This window comes from Symphalangus syndactylus, chromosome 12 (assembly GCF_028878055.3).
Source record: "Symphalangus syndactylus isolate Jambi chromosome 12, NHGRI_mSymSyn1-v2.1_pri, whole genome shotgun sequence".
Classification (NCBI taxonomy): domain Eukaryota; kingdom Metazoa; phylum Chordata; class Mammalia; order Primates; family Hylobatidae; genus Symphalangus; species Symphalangus syndactylus.
In genome coordinates this window covers 28182168-28202327 of record NC_072441.2, presented here as the reverse complement: position 1 = coordinate 28202327, position 20160 = coordinate 28182168, and the positions used below count along the sequence as shown (strand labels likewise).

General features: G+C 36.9%; 1 protein-coding gene across 2 annotated transcripts in view; it reads left to right on the top strand.

The window, feature by feature from the left end:
* Positions 1-20160, top strand: part of LRRIQ3 (leucine rich repeats and IQ motif containing 3) — a 416288-nt gene that overhangs the window by 217153 nt on the left and 178975 nt on the right. Inside the window, exon 9 of one of the 2 annotated variants that reach the window (XM_063624032.1) lies at positions 9711-9774. The exons of the other annotated variant lie outside the window; for it this stretch is intronic. Within the exon in view, the coding sequence (XP_063480102.1) occupies positions 9711-9759 (49 nt within the window). The 3' untranslated portion in view covers positions 9760-9774. Of the gene's footprint in view, positions 1-9710; positions 9775-20160 lie in introns of those variants that run through there. 2 annotated transcript variants of the gene reach the window in all.

Below are 20160 nucleotides of genomic sequence, written 5' to 3'. Positions count from 1 at the left end.
AATTTGCATAAGTAATAAGGAGTCAAATGTTAATCACCAAGACAATGGGGAAAATGTCTCTAGGGCATGTCAGAGACCTTTGCAGTAGCCCTTCCCATCACAGGCCTGAAGGCCTAGGAGGAAATTGCTGGGCCCAGGACATCCCTGCTCTGTGCAGCCTAGGGACCTAGTGCCCTGTGTCCCAGCTGCTCTAGCCAAAGGGGCCAAGGTACAGCTCAAGTTGGGGCCTCAGAGGGTACTTCAGAGGGCAGCTTCCACACAGTGTTGAGCCTGCAGGTACACAGAAGTCAATAATTGAGGTTTAGGAACCTCAATTATTTCAAACCACGTACGTAGATTTCAAACCATGTATGTAGATGCCTAGACGTCCAGGCAGAAACTTGCTGCCGGTACAAGGCCCTCATAGAGAATCTCTGCTAGGTCAGTGCAGAAGGGAAATTGGGGGTTGAATTCCCTACACAGTCCCCACTGGGGCACTGCCTAGTGGAGAAGTGAGAAGAGGCCACCGTTTTCCAGACCCCAGAATGGCAGATTCCCCAAGAGGCTACACTGTGCACCTGGAAAAGCCACAGACATTCAATGCCAGCAAGTGAAAGCAGCTGGGAGTGAGGCTGTACCCTGCAAAGCCACAGGGGTGGAGCTGTTCAAGACTATGGGAATCCAACTCTTGGATCAGTGTGACCTGGATGTGAGGCATGGAGTCAAAGGAGATAATTTTGGAGCTTTAAGATTTGACTGCCCCAGTGGTTTTCAGGCTTGCATGGGGCCTTTAGCCCCTTTGTTTTGGCCAATTTCTCTCATTTGGGATGGGTATAACATTCAATGCCTGTGCCACCATTGTATCTGGGAAGTAACTAACTTGCTTTTGATTTTACGGGCTCATAGGTGGAAGGAACTTGGCTTGTCTCAGATGAGACTTTGGGCTGTGGACTTTTGAGTTAATGCTGAAATGAGTTAAGACTTTAGGCGACTGTTTGGAAGGCACGATTGGTATTGAAATGTGAGGATCTGAGATTGGTATTGAAATGTGAGGTCAGGAGTGGAATGATATGGTTTGGCTGTGTCCCCACTGAAATTTCATCTCGAATTGTAGCTCCCATAATTCGCATGTGTGGTGGAAGGGACGTGATGGGAGGTAATTGAATCACGGGGGTGGTTTTACCCATACTGTTCTCATGGTAGTAAATAACTCTCATGAAATCTGATGATTTTATAAGGGTAAACCCCTTTTGCTTGGCTCCCATTGTCTCTTTGCTGGCTGCCAATGTAAGATATGCCTTTTTCCCTCCACCATGACTGTGAGGCCTCTCCAGCGATGTGGAACTGTGAGTCCATTAAACCTCTTTTTCTTTATAATTTATCCCAGTCTCAGGTATGCCTTTACCAGCAACATGAAAATGGACTAATACACTTCCTAAAGCAATCTACAAATTCATGCAATTCCCGTCAAAATACCACCATAATTCTTCACAGAACTAGAAAAAAAATCCTAAAATTCTCATGGAACCAAGAAAGGGCCCACATAGCTAAAGCAAGACTAAGCAAAAAGAACAAACCTGGAGGCATCACGCCTCCTGACGTCAAACCACACTATAAGACCATAGTCACCAAAAAATCATGGTACTGGTTTACAAAAATAGGCACATAGACCAATGGAATAAATAGTGAACCAAGAAGTAAAGCCAAATACGTACAGCCAACTGATCTTTGGCAAAGCATACAAAAACATGAAGTGGGGAAAAGACACCCTATTCAACAAATGGTTCTGGGATAATGGTCAAGCCATATGTAGAAGAATGAAACTGTATCTTCATATATCATATTAAACAAAAATCAACTGAAGTTGGATCAAAGACTTAATCTAAGACCTGAAGACATAAAAATTTTGGAATATAACATTGGAGAAACCCTTCTAGACACTGGCTTAGGAAAGTCTTCATAACCAAGAACCTAAAAGCAAATGCAACAAAAACAAAGATAAATACATGAGACTTAATTAAACTAAAAATCTTCTGCACAGAAAAAGAAACAATCAGCAGAGAAACAGACAACTCATAGAGTGGGAGAAAATCTTCACAATAGATACATTTGACAAAGGACTAATATCTAGACTCTACAAGCAACTCAAACCAATCAGCAAGAGTAAAACAATCTCATGAAAAAGTAGGTGAAGATTACGAATATACAATTCTCAGTGAAGATATACAAATTGCCAAAAAATATAAAAATTCTCAGCATCACTAATTATCAGGGAAATGCAAATCAAAACCACAATGCAATACCACCTTACTCCTGTAAGAATAGCCATAATCAAAAAAATCAAAAAATAATAGATGTTAGTGTGGATGTAGTGAAAAGAGAACACTTTTACACTGCTAGTGGGAATGTAAACTGGTACAAGCACAATGGAAAATGTTGTGGGGATTCCTTAAAGAACTAAAGGTACATTCACCATTTGATCCACCAATCCCACAACTGGCCGTCTACCCAGAGGAAAAGGCGTCATTGTACAAAAAAGATACTTGCACACACATGTTTCTAGCAGCACAATTCACAATTGCAAAAATATGGAACCTGCCCAAATGGCCATCAGTCAACAAGTAGATAAAGAAATTGTGGAATATATATGCCATGTGATAATACTCAGCCATAAAAAGGAATGAAATAACGGCATTTGTAGCAACCTGGGTGGAATTGGAGACCATTATTCTAAGTGAAGTAACACAGGAATGGAAAAACCAAACATCGAATGTTCTCACTCATAAGTGGGAGCTAAGCTACGAGGATGCAAAGGCATAAAAATGATACGATGGACTTTGGGGAATTGAAGGAGAGTTGGAGGGCGGTGAGGGATAAAAGACTATACATTGAGTACAGTGTACACTGCTCAGGTGATGAGTGCACCAAAATCTCAGAAATCACCACTAAAAATCTTACTCATGTAAACAAATAGCACCTGTTCCCTATAACCCTATTGAAATAAAAAATAAAAATAAATAAAATAGTGAGAGATATTTAAACAAAGAAGTAAGGGGCAATGTTGTGGCAGATTGGATAGGACCTAATGGTGGCCTCTAGTCACTGAGTGACCCCCACTGAAAAGCCAACAAGAAATAGGGGTCCTAGTGCTACAACTGCAGGAAACGAAATTATTCCAACAACCTGCAAGAGAACCATGAGCTACAGATGAGAATACAGCCTGAGCTGGAACCTTGATTTTAACCTGGTAAGACCCTGAGCAGAAAACCCATTTAAGCTAGACTTTGACCTCTGACCCACAGAAACTAAAAGGTAACAAATTTGTGTTATTTTAAACCACTAAATTTGTGGTTATTTGATATACAGCGAACTAACATATGTAAACTAACATGTAACTAACATATGTAAACTTAGGTATAATATATATGAGCTCTATTCCACCCTCTGAAGTTTCAGATAGTTAAGGCTGATGATGAATTTGTACCCAGGGAATGTCTCATTCTCTAAATATTTTCCTTCCAAGTTTCTCTTAACTTATAAAGGCTAAGATAAGAATGTATAGAGGGAGTAAGAGGAAACCATAATTGGGTACCCACTAGGTTACTAGAACCATGGTATATGTTTACTACCTTTTTCTCATTATATTCTCAAAAATCCATGGAGAGGTACATACTGGAATCCTCACATCTTAGATGAGAAAACAGGGTCAGAGATATTAAATAACTTTTTCAAATGCAATATAGGTAGCCAAAGGCTCATCTTCCAGGGAGCTATTGACTTTTACTGTCTGTTCTCTGCTTGTTAATGTTATTTCTACCCCTCCTAGGCATCTTCTTTTAATTCCTTGTTTTAATTCCTTTTGCTCAGCCATCCCTAGAACAAATAACAAATATAACAAATATCTAGCCGTGGTAGATAAATTCACAACCCAGTTTATTCACAATCATTTTCTATGTTTCGAGAATAAGGTGAAAAAGTAGCACCTTTATTAATATATAGAAGAAGATTGTGTAGTTATACACTTTGAAATACCTGAGAGAAATTCATTATTTATTGATCTTTGCAGGAGGAGGGTTATATTGTTAGTCGTACTGTGGGTTCAAAGTCCTTCCAACTATGCAAGTAAAACCTGATATGAAACTCTGCCTCACAGCACAGTGCAAGATGGTTTATCAGCCATCATTTGCATTCCCAGTTGCCCTCGGATATTGTACTATTCAAATGGTCTTGGACTGCACTCTATGAATGCATGTTTTTTCTAAGGGTTACTTTGTTAAGTAATGTTTTAAATTTTTAAAAAAACGCCTAAAATTGTGTCAGTTAACTGTTTCAAAGAGGCTCAGAACCATAGAAACAATTGAAGTTAAGACAAAAGTTATCAGCCAGCATGAAAAAGGCTAAGAGGTCACAGACATTGGCTGCATTCTTTCCTGAGAGGATTTCATCAGAACAATGCCCACATTGCTGCCAAGATTAATGAAACTGCTAAATCTGGAACAAGACAAAGACTTTGAATGCCATTTAGTGAAGGGGATGGAGAAAAATATAGCTGTTAGAATGGGCAAATGCTATTTATTGCTTGATTTGGTATTGTCAGTAACTTACTGTTTTATGAATGCACACTTTAGATATACAATTTTTCAATAAATTATTTAGTTACTCTTCATATTTATGTTGTATGTGAAATGAACAAGACTGAATTTTTTTTGGATTCTACTGGAACATGACTTGCTTTTTCTTTATCATGATACATTTCATTTTGTGTTAGAATTATCCACCACTTTTCAGGAATTTGTGTACATAATGATACACATTTTTTTAACCCCAGATTTTTTATACAAAAAGACTTAAAGTGTTACATAAGTCAGCCTCATGCACCACCGTTAAGTCCCTCACCTTCATTATTATCAGCCTTAACTATGCCTTTTCACCCTCCAACCAGGCTTGCTATGTCTCCCTAATCTCAGCCTCTTACAGAACTTTTGAAGAACACAGGAGAAGAATAATGAACCAGATACCAGAGGATATTAGACCTACTGAATGAGAAGGAACCTGGAACAATAGGCGCCATGATTAGTGGCAGTGTTTGAAACTAAAGACACACGTGAATAAGGAGAGACAAAAGGCAACAAGAAGTGCTGCACTGGGAATGAATGGGCCTGGATTTTAGTTCCGATTCTACAGGAGCATTACCAAGCTCTGCTGCCATAACGAATAAACCATAAAATATAGTGGCTTGAATAAGATATAATTGTTTTCCTCTTTTACTTAATAGGTCAGAAACGAATGGTTTAGGTTTGGGACAGTGGCGTTGTCATTTTCAATACATGGCTTCCTAGATTGTTCATATTACTGCTATTTAATTTAAAGTTAATTTAAAGGGAGAAAGGAAAGAAACATGGCAAGAGACTTTGGGTTTAATAAAATCATCTAAAATGTACACATTATTTCCATTTACCTCCTATTGGCTAAAACCTAGCTGTATAGTACAGTTCTCTCACACTACACACCTCCAAGGGATGTAATTTAATTATAGTTTCAGGTTCATGATACTCTGTGGCTTGTGCCAGAGAATGGTGGCCCTAGCATAGCTGCTTCTTGCACAAGAGAGAGTGGTAGGCAGCATGTTGCCCCCATGAACTTTCCCCAGTGTTATGCCAATGAGTATGTTTCATTATATGGCAAAAGGGATATAATTAATGTTACTAATCCACTCACTGTAAAATTACCTTAGATTATCTGGTTGGTCCTAATGTAACCACAGGAGCCCTTAATAGCAGAGTTCTTTCTCCGGTGGTAGCAGAAGTCAGGGTTTCAAAACATGAAAAGGATTCATCATGCCATTGTCAGATTGAAAGTGAAGGGTCCACATATCAAGATAACAGAAACCTCAGTTTTAACAGCCAAAAGGAGCTAAATTCTGCCCAAAATCTGAACAAGACTGGAAACAGTTTCTTCCTCAGAGGCTTTCAGTAAGATCCCAGCTCACCCACCAGTTTAATTTTGGCATTTTGAGGCCCTGAGTCAATATACAAACAAATGAAATGACATCTCATGCTCATGGACTGGAAGAATTAATATTTTTAATGACCATACATACTACACAAAGCAATCTATAGAATCAGTGCAGTCTCTATCCTAATACCGACAACATTCTTCACAGAAATAAAAAAAAAATTAAAATTTATATGGAATCACAAAAGATCCCAAATAGCCAAAACAATTCTGAGCAAAAATGACAGAACTATCGATATCACATTACCTAACATCAAAATACACTACAAAGCTATAGTAACTAAAATAGCATGAAAACAGACATACAGAACAAGGGAACAGAATAGAGAACCCAGAAATGAATCCATATATCTACAGCCAATTGATTTTTGACAAAGATGCCAAGAACACTCACTGGGGAAATTACAGACTTTTCAATAAGGAGTGCTGGGAAAACTGGATATCTATCTGCAAAAGAATGAAATTAGACCCCGTCCTCACCTCTCACTCTTTATAAAAACAATCACCTCAAAATGATCAAAGCTCTAAATGTAAGGCCTGAAGCTATAAAATGACTAGAAAAAAACATAGGAAAAATGCTTCAGGACATTGTTCTGGATAAAGATTTTATGAATAGGATCTCAAAAGCAGAAACAACAAAAGCAAAAATAAATAAATGGGATCATATTAAATAGAAAAGCTTCTGCAAAGCTCAGAGTGAAACAATCAACAGAGTGAAAAGGCGACCTACAGAATAGGAGAAAATATTTGTAAACTATTCATCTAACAGGGAATTCATATCCAGAAAAAATAGGCAAATGATCTGAATGGACATTTCTCAAAAGAAAACATAAAAATTGGCAACAAATAAATAAAAAATGCTCAACATCACTAATCACCACGGAAACGCAAAAAAAAAACCCACAATGAGCAATTATCTCACAGCAATTAGGATGGCCATTATCAAAAAGACAAAAAATAGCAAATGCTGACCAGGAACTACAGAAAAGTGAATTCTTATACACTGTTGTGGAAATGTAAAGTAGTGCAACCACTATGGAGTACAGTATGGAGATTCCTCAAAAACTACCAGTAGAATAACATATGATCCAACAATCTCACTACTGAGCATTTATCCAAAAAAAAAGGAAATCAGTGTATTGAAAAGACGTCTGCACTCCCATGTTTACTGAAGTACTAGTCATAAAAGCCAAGATATGGAATCGCCCTAAGTGTCCAACAACAAATGAATGGATCAAGACAATGTGGTATATACACACAATGGAATAGTATTCAGCAATAAAAGAGAATGAAATGCTGTCGTTTGCAGTAGCATGGATGGAACCAGAGAATATTATGTTAAGTGAAATAAGCCAGGAACAGAAAGTTAAACACGACATGTTCTGATTTATATGTGGGAGCTAAAGAAAGTTAGTCTCATAGAAGTAAAATGTAGAATAGAGAATACAAGAGGCTGGGAAGGGTAGGGAGAAGTCAGAAATAGAGAGAGATTTGTTAAATGATTACAGCTAGATAAGAATAAGTTATAATGTTCTATAGCACGGTAGGATGACTATCGTTAACAATGACATAATTTCAAATAGCAACAAGGAGGATATTGAATGTTCTCAACACAAAGAAATGATAAATGCTTAAGTGATGGATATGCTAATTACCTTGATCTGATCACTATACATTACATGTATGAAAATAATCAGTATGTGACACCATAAATATGTACAATTATTATATGTTAATTATAAAAATTTAAAAATCCAGCTGAGTCCTCCTGGACTTCTTATCTATAGAAATATGAGACAATACATGGGTGTTATTTTAAGCCAATATATTTGTGATAATTTGTTATGACAAAAATAGAAAGCTAATTAAAGAAGTTTTGAAATGTAGACTGTAGCTGTGAAGTCAAATGCCAAGCCAAAATTTGGAAGCTTCTGTTACTAAAAGGTAGTAGGAGAGAATGTGTACTGGAGGTAATCAGTGGACCCTCAACAGCCACTGTTGGCAAGATTGTGACCACAGGTTACTCACCTGTGGAGCTTTGACCTAAACAGAGGATCTCTAGATTTCCTTTTCTTGTGATCTGATGTTATGTTTACACTAAGGCTATTCTAACGTTATACTAGGACTATTTTTCTATGCAACTGCCCTACAAAGAGTATCTGAGCAGTCATGCCACCTTCTACTTGCTTCATAGAGAAACCTCCTCACTTTGGCTGGCTTGATTATCTTTCTCCCTTTGCTTTAACACTCCACAAACATGCTTAAGGAAAAGAATAAAAAAAATTTAACAAAGATAAAAATAGCAGACTTTACAGTAATAACTAAAACAATAGGATGTCTTTCCTAAGCTGAGTGAGTTGGCATAATTTCTGTAGACTTAAGGGTGTTCTGTTTTCAAAGATGAAGGTGGAATCCAGCATGATATTTTTAATATGGAAGTGATTCCAGTAAGGCTACCCTTTATGGCTGATTGTAGCTCCTGTGGCGAGGTCATTAGATACAATAGTGGAAGAGGGAGGGAAAGCCAGAGGGAGAATGCAAGAGAGGAAAGGAGAGAGAGAGAAGTTGTTTTAGGCTTTCAGCCAATCAGTCTTTTCACAAAAACAGAGAAAAGCTAAAATGTTTTGCCTGCATACAGGAGAAAAGAGTAGAATTACAGTTACTAAGAAGACAAATGAACTTTGGATCAAGTTCATTCCTTCTTTCTTCTCTTTTCCTCAAGCCTAGATTACAATGTTCATCTCTCAAAGGCAGCTCCACTGCCCCACTCCACAAAAAAAAAAAAAAAAATGAAAAGAAAAGAAAGAAACAAGAAAAAAGAGATAAAAAGTTTAAATTAAGAGCAGCAGAATGAAAAAGAAGATAAAGGACAATATATTTCTCATTAGATTGTATATAGATTAATATTTTATTCCAAGGCATTGTAAGTGATTATTTTTAGAAGTAGGTGAGTCTGTTCTCAAAAGCTGCAACCAGAGGTATAATGGATCTCCAGCATATGGTAAGAAATGATTAAGTGATAATGTTTAAGGCTGTGAACTTTACCAACACTAGCTTTTGATTTTGTTTTTGTTCCATTTAAAATCTTGTAAGATGTTAATTTCCTCTGATAAAGGTTTACTTAAGAAATAAAACTCATTAAGCTCTAAAAGACTCATAAAAATTCATGTTTACCTTCCCCCTGAAATGCTAACTAAATTTCAAGTAATGCAATAAAGTAAAATTAAGCTTTTTTATTTTCAAGTATCTTGGCAATTGACAGGTTTGGAGTTAATTTTGTCTGTTTAATTTTTCTCCCCAAGAATTCGATGAGTCAGAAATTTATTTAAGAAAACATGACCCTCTATAATTTTATGTTGAACCTACCATTTAAGAATTGTGAAGAGCCTCAGACTTATGAAAGTTTAACTTTTTATCATTTTAGATATCTTTTTAAAACAAATCACATGGGTCTTTTAGTTACAAGGTGGTAGAGTTAGAAAAGGTTTTAAAAAATAACTTTCCATGTTTTTATTAGAATTAGGACTGGATATTTGTGTAAAATCCACTGAGGAGACCTGTTGTGGGTTGAATTGTGTGCCCCCAAAGATGCTGAAGTCTTAATCTGTAGTACCCATAAAGGTAGTCTTTGGAAACTGGGTCTTCGCACATGATCAAGTTAAGATAAGGTCATTAGGATGTGCTCTATCCAATACGTCTGTGTTCTTATATAAAAGAATAAATTTGGACCCAGAAACAGACATGCATGGAGAGAAAATCATGTGAAGGCATGGGGAGAATGCCATCCATAGCTGAAAAAATCCTGAGACTACCAGGAGGTAGGAGAGAGGCATGAAACGGCTGTACCCTCACAGCGCTCAGAAGAAACCAACCCTGCTGCACCCTGCATTTAGACTTCTAGACTCCAGGTGTGTAAGACAATAACTTTCTGTTGTTTAACCCATCCATTAGAAAGCTCTTGGAGACAGTGACAAGGCCCGAGGCAACGAGCATACAGTAAGGTGGTCTGTCACTCTTTACACATGCTTTTGGAAAGTGTGGCAATGGCCTTTCTCTGTGCCCCAGAGAGTCTCCTGAATTTGAGAACACCAGTGGAGTTCCTCCCAAAACATGTGTAGCTGGATTGGCTCCATTACAGATATTCAAAAGGAACCTCCTGTGAAAGAACTGAAATCTTCACCCTTCTTTCCACTATTCTTCCCTCCTCCCTTCCTTTTTCCTTCATTTTTTTTCCTCTTTCATATGCACACACAAAACATCCTCACAAGACATGATCCACATTTCATTGGAAGAAGATGGTACTTTGACCTATCTCCTTGTGTAGAGTTGAAAACTCAACTATCTCCTGGAAAGAAACTTACGTTAAATAATTGGGAATCCACCTTACCTCACAGATATTTTCCTCTGTTCAGTAAAAGTAGATGTAAAAAATAGGCAGAATTAATATGTTCTTAAATTAGAAATGCTCAAAATGAGAAAGACATCAGTTGTTCCTAATTAAAAATATATCACAAGTTTCATTTTTCTGGAACTATAAAAATTGATTCTAAAAAGCTTATTGAAAAAATCTAAGCAAGTAAGAATATCCAGGGAAATGGAAAAAGAGGAGCCATATATTCAAATTACCACAAACTTAACGGCTTAAGGCAACACAAGTTCATTATCTCACAGTTGCGATAGGACAGAATTCCAGGCATAACTAGGTTTTCTGCTCATGTGTCATAGGTTGAAATCAATGTGTTGGCTGGGCTGTGTCATCTGGAGCTTGGGGTCTTCATCAAAGCACCTTTAGGATGTTGGCAGAATTCACTTTTTTGCAGTTGTAGGACTGAGGTCTCCATTTTCTTGGGAGTTGTGATTGTCTACTTTCCTTGTCATGTGTCCTTCTATCTTTAAAACCAGCCATGGAGAATCTCCTTTTTCAAGGGCTTACCTGGTTAGATCAGGCCTACCTAGGATAATTCTTAAGGCAAATGTGCCTTATAATGTAACCTAATCAGAAGAGTGATATTCTATCACAATCACCAGTTCTTCCCACACTCAAAGGCTAAGGAATTATAAAAAGGCATGGGTCATTGGTGGTCATCTTAGAATTCTGCTGACCACAAAGCAAAAGGTTATTGATTACAAGACAGTTTATGATGGCAGAAATATAGCCACAAAAAATACCATGCAGCTACAACAGAATACAAAGATGTTCGCAATGTATTGATACAGAAAGACACATTATTAAATGAAAAAACTGTCAAGAGCAAAACAGCATATCGGCTGTTTATTTTTGTGTAAGACTTGAATAAAAGAGTTTAAGGTTATTTATTTTAATTTGGATACATTTGCATGAAGAAACACTTAAAATATATCCAAGAAAGTCATTAACTACTGGGCATAGTTGGGGGGATAAGTGGACATTGAGGAGATAGAGTCAGAGATGGGAGTAAGGGCTTTCAATGTGTACTTTTTAAAATTTTAGTTATTGAGCAATTTAAGTGTATTGTCTATTAAAGCTTGAATTTAAGGAACAAGGCAAATATTTATTTATACTTAATATGCTGGGTGAGAAGTAAAACAATTAGAGCTCAGCTCCCATTCTAAAGTAGCAGACAGTGCGGTATGGTCAAAAGTCAAATCCAAAATTGACTACCATTCAAACAAGAGAAATGTCATAACAGAAAGAAAGCAAACCACTTAGTGGATTTTAAAAGAGAAAGCAGTTCTACCAAGTGCCTGTAAACCCGGTTCTTTAGCTGGATATATTCTTCTGCGCAGTCAGGCTGCCTGCCAGAAAGGGCAGTTTGGATCATTGTCTATTGATCCATGTAATTCAAGCTTTCTCATTTAAAGAACTAAGAGAAGCATTACATCCCTCAAATTTCATTAGACATCATTGGGGCATTGATTTCCACATATCGATTAGAAGGCAATAGATAGTCTGCATGATTTAAAAAAAACTTCTTGTAAACCATTAGTCTGTGCGAAAGTCAAAAAATTGAATGCATGTTCTTTATTCTTGTTCTGATTGCTACACAAAGAAGGGTTGCTGATAAAATGTAAACAAGGCATGCTTATCAGACAATTAGACTACCCAAACTCTTTTCTACTTTTTCAACTATCATTACTATAGCTTGAAATTCTTCTTTTGTTATTTTAAAGTCTGTGTATTCATTTCTATTTTGATAAAAAAGCAAAGTAAGTCCACTGGATTTTTATGTGGCTTGCCTCCACATTTCACTGGAAACTCTGCTCAAATATCAGTTCCACAGTGAGGGCTTCTCTAAAATAACTCCATCCCCCATCCCAACAGCCTACCCCGTTACCCTGTTTTGTTGTGTTGTGTTTTGTTTTCTTCCTTTTTTTTTTCCTTTATAGCAACCACCTTTAAAACCATGACATTTATGTGCTCCCACCTTATTGTCCATCTCCTCCACAACGTACAGTACACTCCCTGAACAGAACAGGGACTTTCTTCTGCTTTCTGTTGTGTCCAACATGACTAGAAGAGGTTTGGCTTAATAGGCATTATATATATATTTACATATATTATTAATTATATATAATTAATAACCAATTTATTGAAGAATAAACTCTCTTCACTGCCATCAAATGAGCTCTTATTAATTCCTATTTTCCCTTTCCTCAGGGAAGGGAACAAAAGCTCAGTGCTTCCTCTCTGTCTTACCAGAAGTGCTCCTTTCTGGAAGTGTCATGAAGGCAAGTCATCAGGTCACTGCCTGGCAAATGTCCAAAGCAAAATAAAATGCCAGTTTTCTTTTCTTGCAGAGTGATATATTAATATATATATATTTATATATATTTTATATATATAAATATATATATATTTATATATATTTTATATATATAAATATATATATATATACATATTTGGTCTGTGTCCCCAGTTCCTGGCACAAAACACTTTAAAACCTTACAGCTTACTGTTTTTGTATAGTAATGAAACAACTCTTGAGGGCCCTAGATAGCTTCAGAACAGGGGCTGCTCTCCAGAAAAACCAACCATGTGATTAGGGGGTTAGAACTTTCAGGCCTATTCTTAACCTCCAGGGATGAGAGAGGGATGGCGATTGAGTGCAATTGCCATTGACCGATGATTTAATTAATCATGGCTCAGTAATGAGACCTTTATTTATTCTTGACAATGGCAGGAATAGAGAGCTTCCAGGTTGGTGAACATAGCAATGTGCTTGGAGAGTGGTGTGCCTGGAGAAGCATGGAAACTCTGTACCCCTTTCCCAATACCTTGCCCTACACAGCTCTTCCATTTGGCTGTTCCTGAGTTGTATCCTTTATAATAAACTAGTAATCATAGATAAAGTGCTTTCCTGAGTTCTGTAAGTTGTTCTAGTGAATTGTTGATCCTGAGGAGAGCATTGGGGGAACCCCCAAATATGTAGTTGGTGGATGTACTGTGGATAGCCTGAGCAACTCCTTTGCAGCTGGCATCTGAAGAGGGGGTAGTTCTCTGGAACCGACCCCTTAACCTGTGTGGTCTGCTCTAGTTCTGGGTAGATAGTGTCAGAATTGAATTGAGCTGTGGAATGCTCAGTTGGTATTGGAAGATTGGAGAATTGGTTGTTTTTGGAAACACACAGCATTTGGTGTCACAAAAAGTGTACTTATAAGCAACCCAGTCTCTGTGAGCAGTTTTTCCTGGAGGGGCTCATTACCTGCCTGTGGAAGTACCCCCTTCCCATTACATTCTTTCTCTAATTAGGTAACTCTTACTTGTAGAAATTCCTCAAAATTCTCCCTAGGCTTCTACTTGAATAGGTCAGACAGGGTGGTTGTGTAAGGATATTGGTTAGGTAGTCCTGGAGGTATATATTTGACTAGTTTCTTTTGAGTGAACTTTAAGGTTTTTTAGCTGCAATTCCAAGTTAACATAAAAGGTTCCAATCTCCAATCCGAAATGAGCAAGCAAATGTTGAGACTTCTTATTGTGTATATATCGGTCAAAGTTGGTTGACCAACTTTGTAAGGTCCTGAAAGATGTTTACTCAGGAGAAGGTCAAGATTCATTCTAGGATCCACTAGACTTCTGACTGACATATGAAAGATCATCTCTTCCATTCTCTAATTTTCATCTTTGGAATCTTGGAACTAAATATAAATTTTAATTAACCCACAATAAAAGACAAATATTATTTTGTTTATAAAAACAGTTACGAAAGTAAAACCCATTGACAGGGTAGAGATTTAAACCAAAAGTTGGGATTATATATTAATTCTAACTGAATATTAAATTATCACTTTGGAAGCAAATGTAAAATAGGTACAGATACTGTTACTTCAGTCTTTTTGTCTTAATAAGAGGAGACCTGCCCTGTTTCAACAGAATTGATAAATACCTTAAAGGAGTTTGTAGTCTGATTTCTTTTATAAGAGACACTAAAGATAAGGATGAGAAGATTATAAGGGATACAACTCAGTTTTAATAGCAGTTTCACAGAGGGTAAAAAGGAGAATGTTAAAACAGGGCACAAGGCCATGACAGGCAAGGGTTAATTTGCATACCACTTCACTTAAAGAATAAGCTGTGTTCTAGCTACAAGAAGATTTTTTTTTCCTCCGGCAGTGAGATAAACAACATTAAAACAATTGCAGCTCACCAAATGTGACACTGACTAACTGAAAAGCCATAACTAGTTCCGCAAGCCATAATTACAGCTTTGATTGGACAAGAAACTGATTTCAGTAACTTTCTCCTGATAAACCACTGGCCATGGACTGGTTCTGGCCGGTTTACAGAGGCTGTGCACTTGGGTGCCTTCATGTTCCTGCTTCATCTTCTGATATATAGGGCCTGATTGTAATGCTTTAAATTGTTAGGTCTCCACCCTGAAGTGAGCATGAGACATATGTAACATGCATGTATGCTTACTACACCTGTGCACATCCCCCCTCTTTCTGAATACTCATAGCTTCTACTATAATCTGCTGAATATTTATACTTGGCCAACTCATTCAACATAAATTATTTTTCCACTTCCCATCCTCAAAGTGCTCACTTTTGGTCTCTGCCACTTCCCAGCTTGTCAAGATGGCCAACTTACAGGCTGGAACACTTCATAAGAATTAAAGTCTCCTCTCCAAATGTATGAACCTCATGATTTTAAGTCAATCATCATAACAAATGATATCATAAAAGAGTGTTTGATATACTCCAGGCATTATATGAGGCACTTCACATATGTGATCAAATTTGATATTCATAGAATGTTGTGTGGTAGTAGTTATCAATGTATAGATGAGATAACTTATTGAAATGTATGGATACGATACCTCATTTTGCAGACGTTCACAAAAATTATGCAATTTCCCCAAGATCACATAGCTGATAGCTGTCAGAACCAGGACCTAGGCTTACGTCTTTCTGATTCCGTATCCATAGTGTACACTAGTGATTGCCAAGTAATTGTCAGTGACATTGTACTGGTCCATGAATAATTTCTACTCATCAATAATAAAATAAGAACAATATTTTGAGTGTTCTAGAAAACTAAATTTATTTAATTAATTTTAATTTGAAAGGCTGCTTTTTATCCTGAAGTTGTGTCCTCCCTACTCTTTGGTCTTTATTTTGAAATATGAAATGATCTTGATGATAATAAATTGAGTTTTTTGTTTTTTTAGAGGATCTCAGGGAGAAAAAACAGAACCTTTTGTGAGTTTCCAATATGAAAAATAAAGTTACTTGTAAAATCTAAATATTTGAAATTAAAGCTGTATATACTCCCTTGTTAATGGAAAGTCTTTATATCTTCTATTCACCCCCCAAATATGACACTACCTTATGAGCATCTTTAATCCTCCTACTTGTCCCTCTTATACTTGGCCAGCAAATCCCAGTCCTGGTTAAAACATCTGTCTATATAGTGCCTGCTCCAGAGGCACTGAAATTTGCTCAAAAAAGATTTAAAAATCCCACAAGTATTACACTTTAAATTCATATTCACAGAATTCAAATAGACTCCCAGTACTGCTTGGCAGCCATTACGCATTCCCTTTCCCTCTCTCCAAGTGAAGGTTTCATAGCATCAGCTCTTCCCTAAAACATCTCACACCCTTCCCCCACTCTCAGTTTTAAGGAATGACTCCTCCTCCTAATTTCTGGAGAAAAATATCAGAAAGAAACACCCTCTCAGTACAAATCTTTTTTAAATAATATTTTGCTTTAAGTTCCAGGATACATGAGCAAAATGTGCAGGTTTGTTACGTATGTATACATGTGCCATGGTGGTTTGCTGCACCTATCAATCCATCATCTAGGTATTAATTGCCACATGCATTAGGTATTCATCCTAAAGCTCTCCCTCCCCTTGCCCCCCACCCCCTGCCAGGAACCAGTGTGTGTTGTTCCCCTCCCTGTGTCCACATGTTCTCATTGTTCAGCTCTCACTTAGGAGTGAGAACATGTGGTGTTTGGTTTTCTGTTCCTGTGTTAGTTTGCTGAAAATGATGGCTTCCAGCTTCATCCATGTCCCTGCAAAGGACAGGATTTTATTATTTTTTATGGCTTCGTAGTATTCCATGGTGTATATGTACCGTGTTTTCTTTATCCAGTCTATTATTGCTGGGCATTTGGGTTGGTTCCAAGTCTTTGCTATTGTGAACAGTTCCACAATAAACATACATGTGCATGTGTCTTTATAGTGGAATGATTTATAATCCTTTGTGTATATACTCAGTAATGGGATTACTGGGTCAAATGGTATTTCTGATTCTAGATCCTTGAGGAATTGCCACACTGTCTTCCACAATAGTTGAACTAATTTACACTCCCACCAACAGTGTAAAAGTGTTCCTATTTCTCCACAGCCTCGCCAGCACCTATCGTTTCCTGACATTTTAATAATTGCCATTCTGACTGGCGTGAGATGGTATCTCATAGTGGTTTTGATTTGCATTTCTTTAATGATCAGTGATGATGAGTTTTTTTGCATATGTTTTTTTGGCTGCATAAATGTCTTTTTTTGAGAAGTGTCTGTTCATATCCTTTGCCCACTTTTGGATGAGGTTGTTTGTTTCTTTCTTGTAAATTTGTTTAAGTTTCTTGTAGATTCCGGATATTAGACTTCTGTCACCTGGGTAGATTGCAAAAGTTTTCTCCCATTGTGTAGGTTGCCTGTTCACTCTAATGATAATTTCTTCTGCTGTGCAGAAGCTCTTTAGTTTACTTAGATTCCATTTGTCAATTTTGGCTTTTGTTGCAAAGGCTTTTGCTGTTTTAGTCATAAAATCTTTGCCCATGATGATGTCCTGAATGGTATTGCCTAGGTTTTCTTCTAGAGTTTTTATGGTTTGGGGTTTACATTTAAGCCTTTAATCCATCTTGAGTTAATTTTTGTATAAGGTGTAAGGAAGAGGTCCAGTTTCAGTTTGTGGCATATGGCTAGCCAGTTTTCCCAGCACCATTTATTATAGGAAATCCTTTCCCCATTGCTTGTTTTTGTCAGACTTGTCAAAGATTAGATGGTGGTTTTTTGAAAAAATTAACAAAATATATAGACCGCTAGCTAGATTAATAAAGAAGGGAAGAGAGAAGAATCAAATAGACAAAATAAAAAATGATAAAGAGGATAGCACCACTGATTCCACAGAAATGCCAACTACCATCAGAGAATACTATAAACACCTCTATGCAAATAAACTAGAAAATTTAGAAGAAATGGATAAATTCCTGGACACATGCATGCTCCCAAGACTAAACCAGGAAGAAGTCGAATCCCTGAATAGACCAATAACAAGTTCTGAAATAGAAGTAGTAATTAATAGCCTACCAACCAAAATAAAAAGCACAGGACCAGATGGTGCCATTCCTTCTGAAACTATTCCAAACAATTGAAAAAGAGGGACTCCTCCTTAACTCATTTTATGAGGACAGCATCATCCTGATTCCAAAACCTGGAAAAAGAAGAAAACTTCAGACCAATATCCCTGATGAACATCACTGTGAAAATCCTCAATAAAATATTGGCAAACTGAATCCAGCAGCACATCAAACAGCTTATCCACCACGGTCAAATCCACTTCATCCCTGGGAGTCAAAGCTGGTTCAGCATACACAAGTCAATTAATGTAATCCATCACGTAAACAGAACCAATGACAAAAACCACATGATGATCTCAATAGATGCAGAAAAGGCCTTCAATAAAATTCAACATCCCTTCATGCTAAAAACACTCAATAAACTAGGTTTGATGGAACATATCTCAAAATAATTAGAGCTATTTATGACAAACCCATAGCCAATATCATACTGAATGGGCAAAAGCTGGAAGCATTCCCTTTGAAAACCAGCACAAGACAAGGATGCCCTCTCTCACCACACCACTCCTTTTCAACATAGTATTGTAAGTTCTGGCCAGGGCAATCAGGCGAAATAAAGAAATAAACAGTATTCAAATAGGAAAAGAGGAAGTCAGATTGTCTCTGTTTACAGTTGACATGATGGTATACTTAGAAAACCCCATAGTTTGAGCTCAAAAACTCCTTAAGTTGATAAGCAACTTCAGCAAACTCTCAAGATCCAAAATCAATATGTAAAAATCTCAAGCATTCCTAAACACCAATAATAGGGAGGCAGAGAGCCAAATCATTAGTGAACTCCCATTCAAAATTGCTACAAAGAGAATTAAATACCTAGGAATACAACTTACAAAGGATGTTAAGGATCTCTTCAAGGAGAACTACAAACCACTGCTCAAGGAAATAAGAGAGGGCACAAACAAATGGAAAAACATTCCATGCTCATGGATAGAAAGAATTAATATCATGAAAATGGCCATACTTCCTGAAGTAATTTATAGATTCAATGCTATTCCTGTCAAGCTTCCATTGACTTTCTTTGCAGAATTAGAAAAAACTACTTTATATTTCATATGGAACCCCAAAGGATTCCATATGGCCAAGACAATCCTAAGCAGAAAGAACAAAGCTGGACGCATCATGCTATCTGACTTTTCAAACTATACTACAAGGCTACAGGAACCAAAACAGCAGAGTACTGATACCAAAACAGATGTATAGACCAATGGAATAGAACAGAGACCTCAGAAGTAATACCACACATCAGTGCCAATCTTACCAGCTCATCTGTCTGCTTCATACTCTTTGTTTTCCTTTTGTTACAATGGATGACATAGCCCTGCTCCAATCACAGTTCACCCCTTCCAAAAACACCCTGGATCATTTTGCCTTTCACTTTCTCAAAAGTTCTAGTCTTTAAATTATATATTTCTCTCATATTACCAACATCAGTATATAAATGCAACATTATCACTGGCATTCAAATATGCCTTAATATCATGAATCTTGATGTGATCTTTCTTTGAGGTCATGTCCCACTTCAGCTGTATCCTCCTTTTGCTGCTCGTCTTTCATAGCAAAAATTTTTGAAAGAGTTACCTGTGTAAGTGCTCTCTATTCTACCATTTTTTAATCTTCGCCTCACCTCACTTTAATCAAATTTCTTTGGTGACTACTCTACTAAAACTGTTCATACCATGGTCTCTAATAATCACTAGTTTGCCAAAGTCTGAGGTTTATTTTTCTCTTTTATTTTACTAGATTTCAGCAACTTTGACAGAGTAAATGACTCCCTTGCCCTTGAAACCTTATCTTATGTTTTCTATAATACTAAGTTCTTTTGGCTTTATTTTCCCTAACCAGTTACTTCTGCTTCTATTTTTGTTATCTTCAGTACCTTTTCTTAATCTCTAAATATTGATGTTATGACAATCTTGTTTCTGGAAATTTTTTTTAATTGCTACTCTTTTCTTAGATAATTTTATCCAGATTTATGCCTTGAAATTTAGTCTCTGTGGGGGCACATTAAACCCATTAGTTTCATCTCGATTTTTACTCTGAACTCCAGCCTTTTGGACCCAACACTATGTGACTTATCCATTTGAAAGAAGTATCTCAATTATTAAGTGTTTAAAACAGAGTTCTTGATCCTCCAATCCAACATTAATGTTTCCCTGTCTTTTCCATCTAAGCGAATGTCATTACAATTTAGTAGCTCAACCTCAAAACATGACAGTTAATCTTTATTCCTCTTTCTTCTACCTCCAATATGACATATAGAATGTCACTATGTTCTGTAGACCTAAAATTGTGCACTCTTTTCCTCTTTAATCCTACCATCT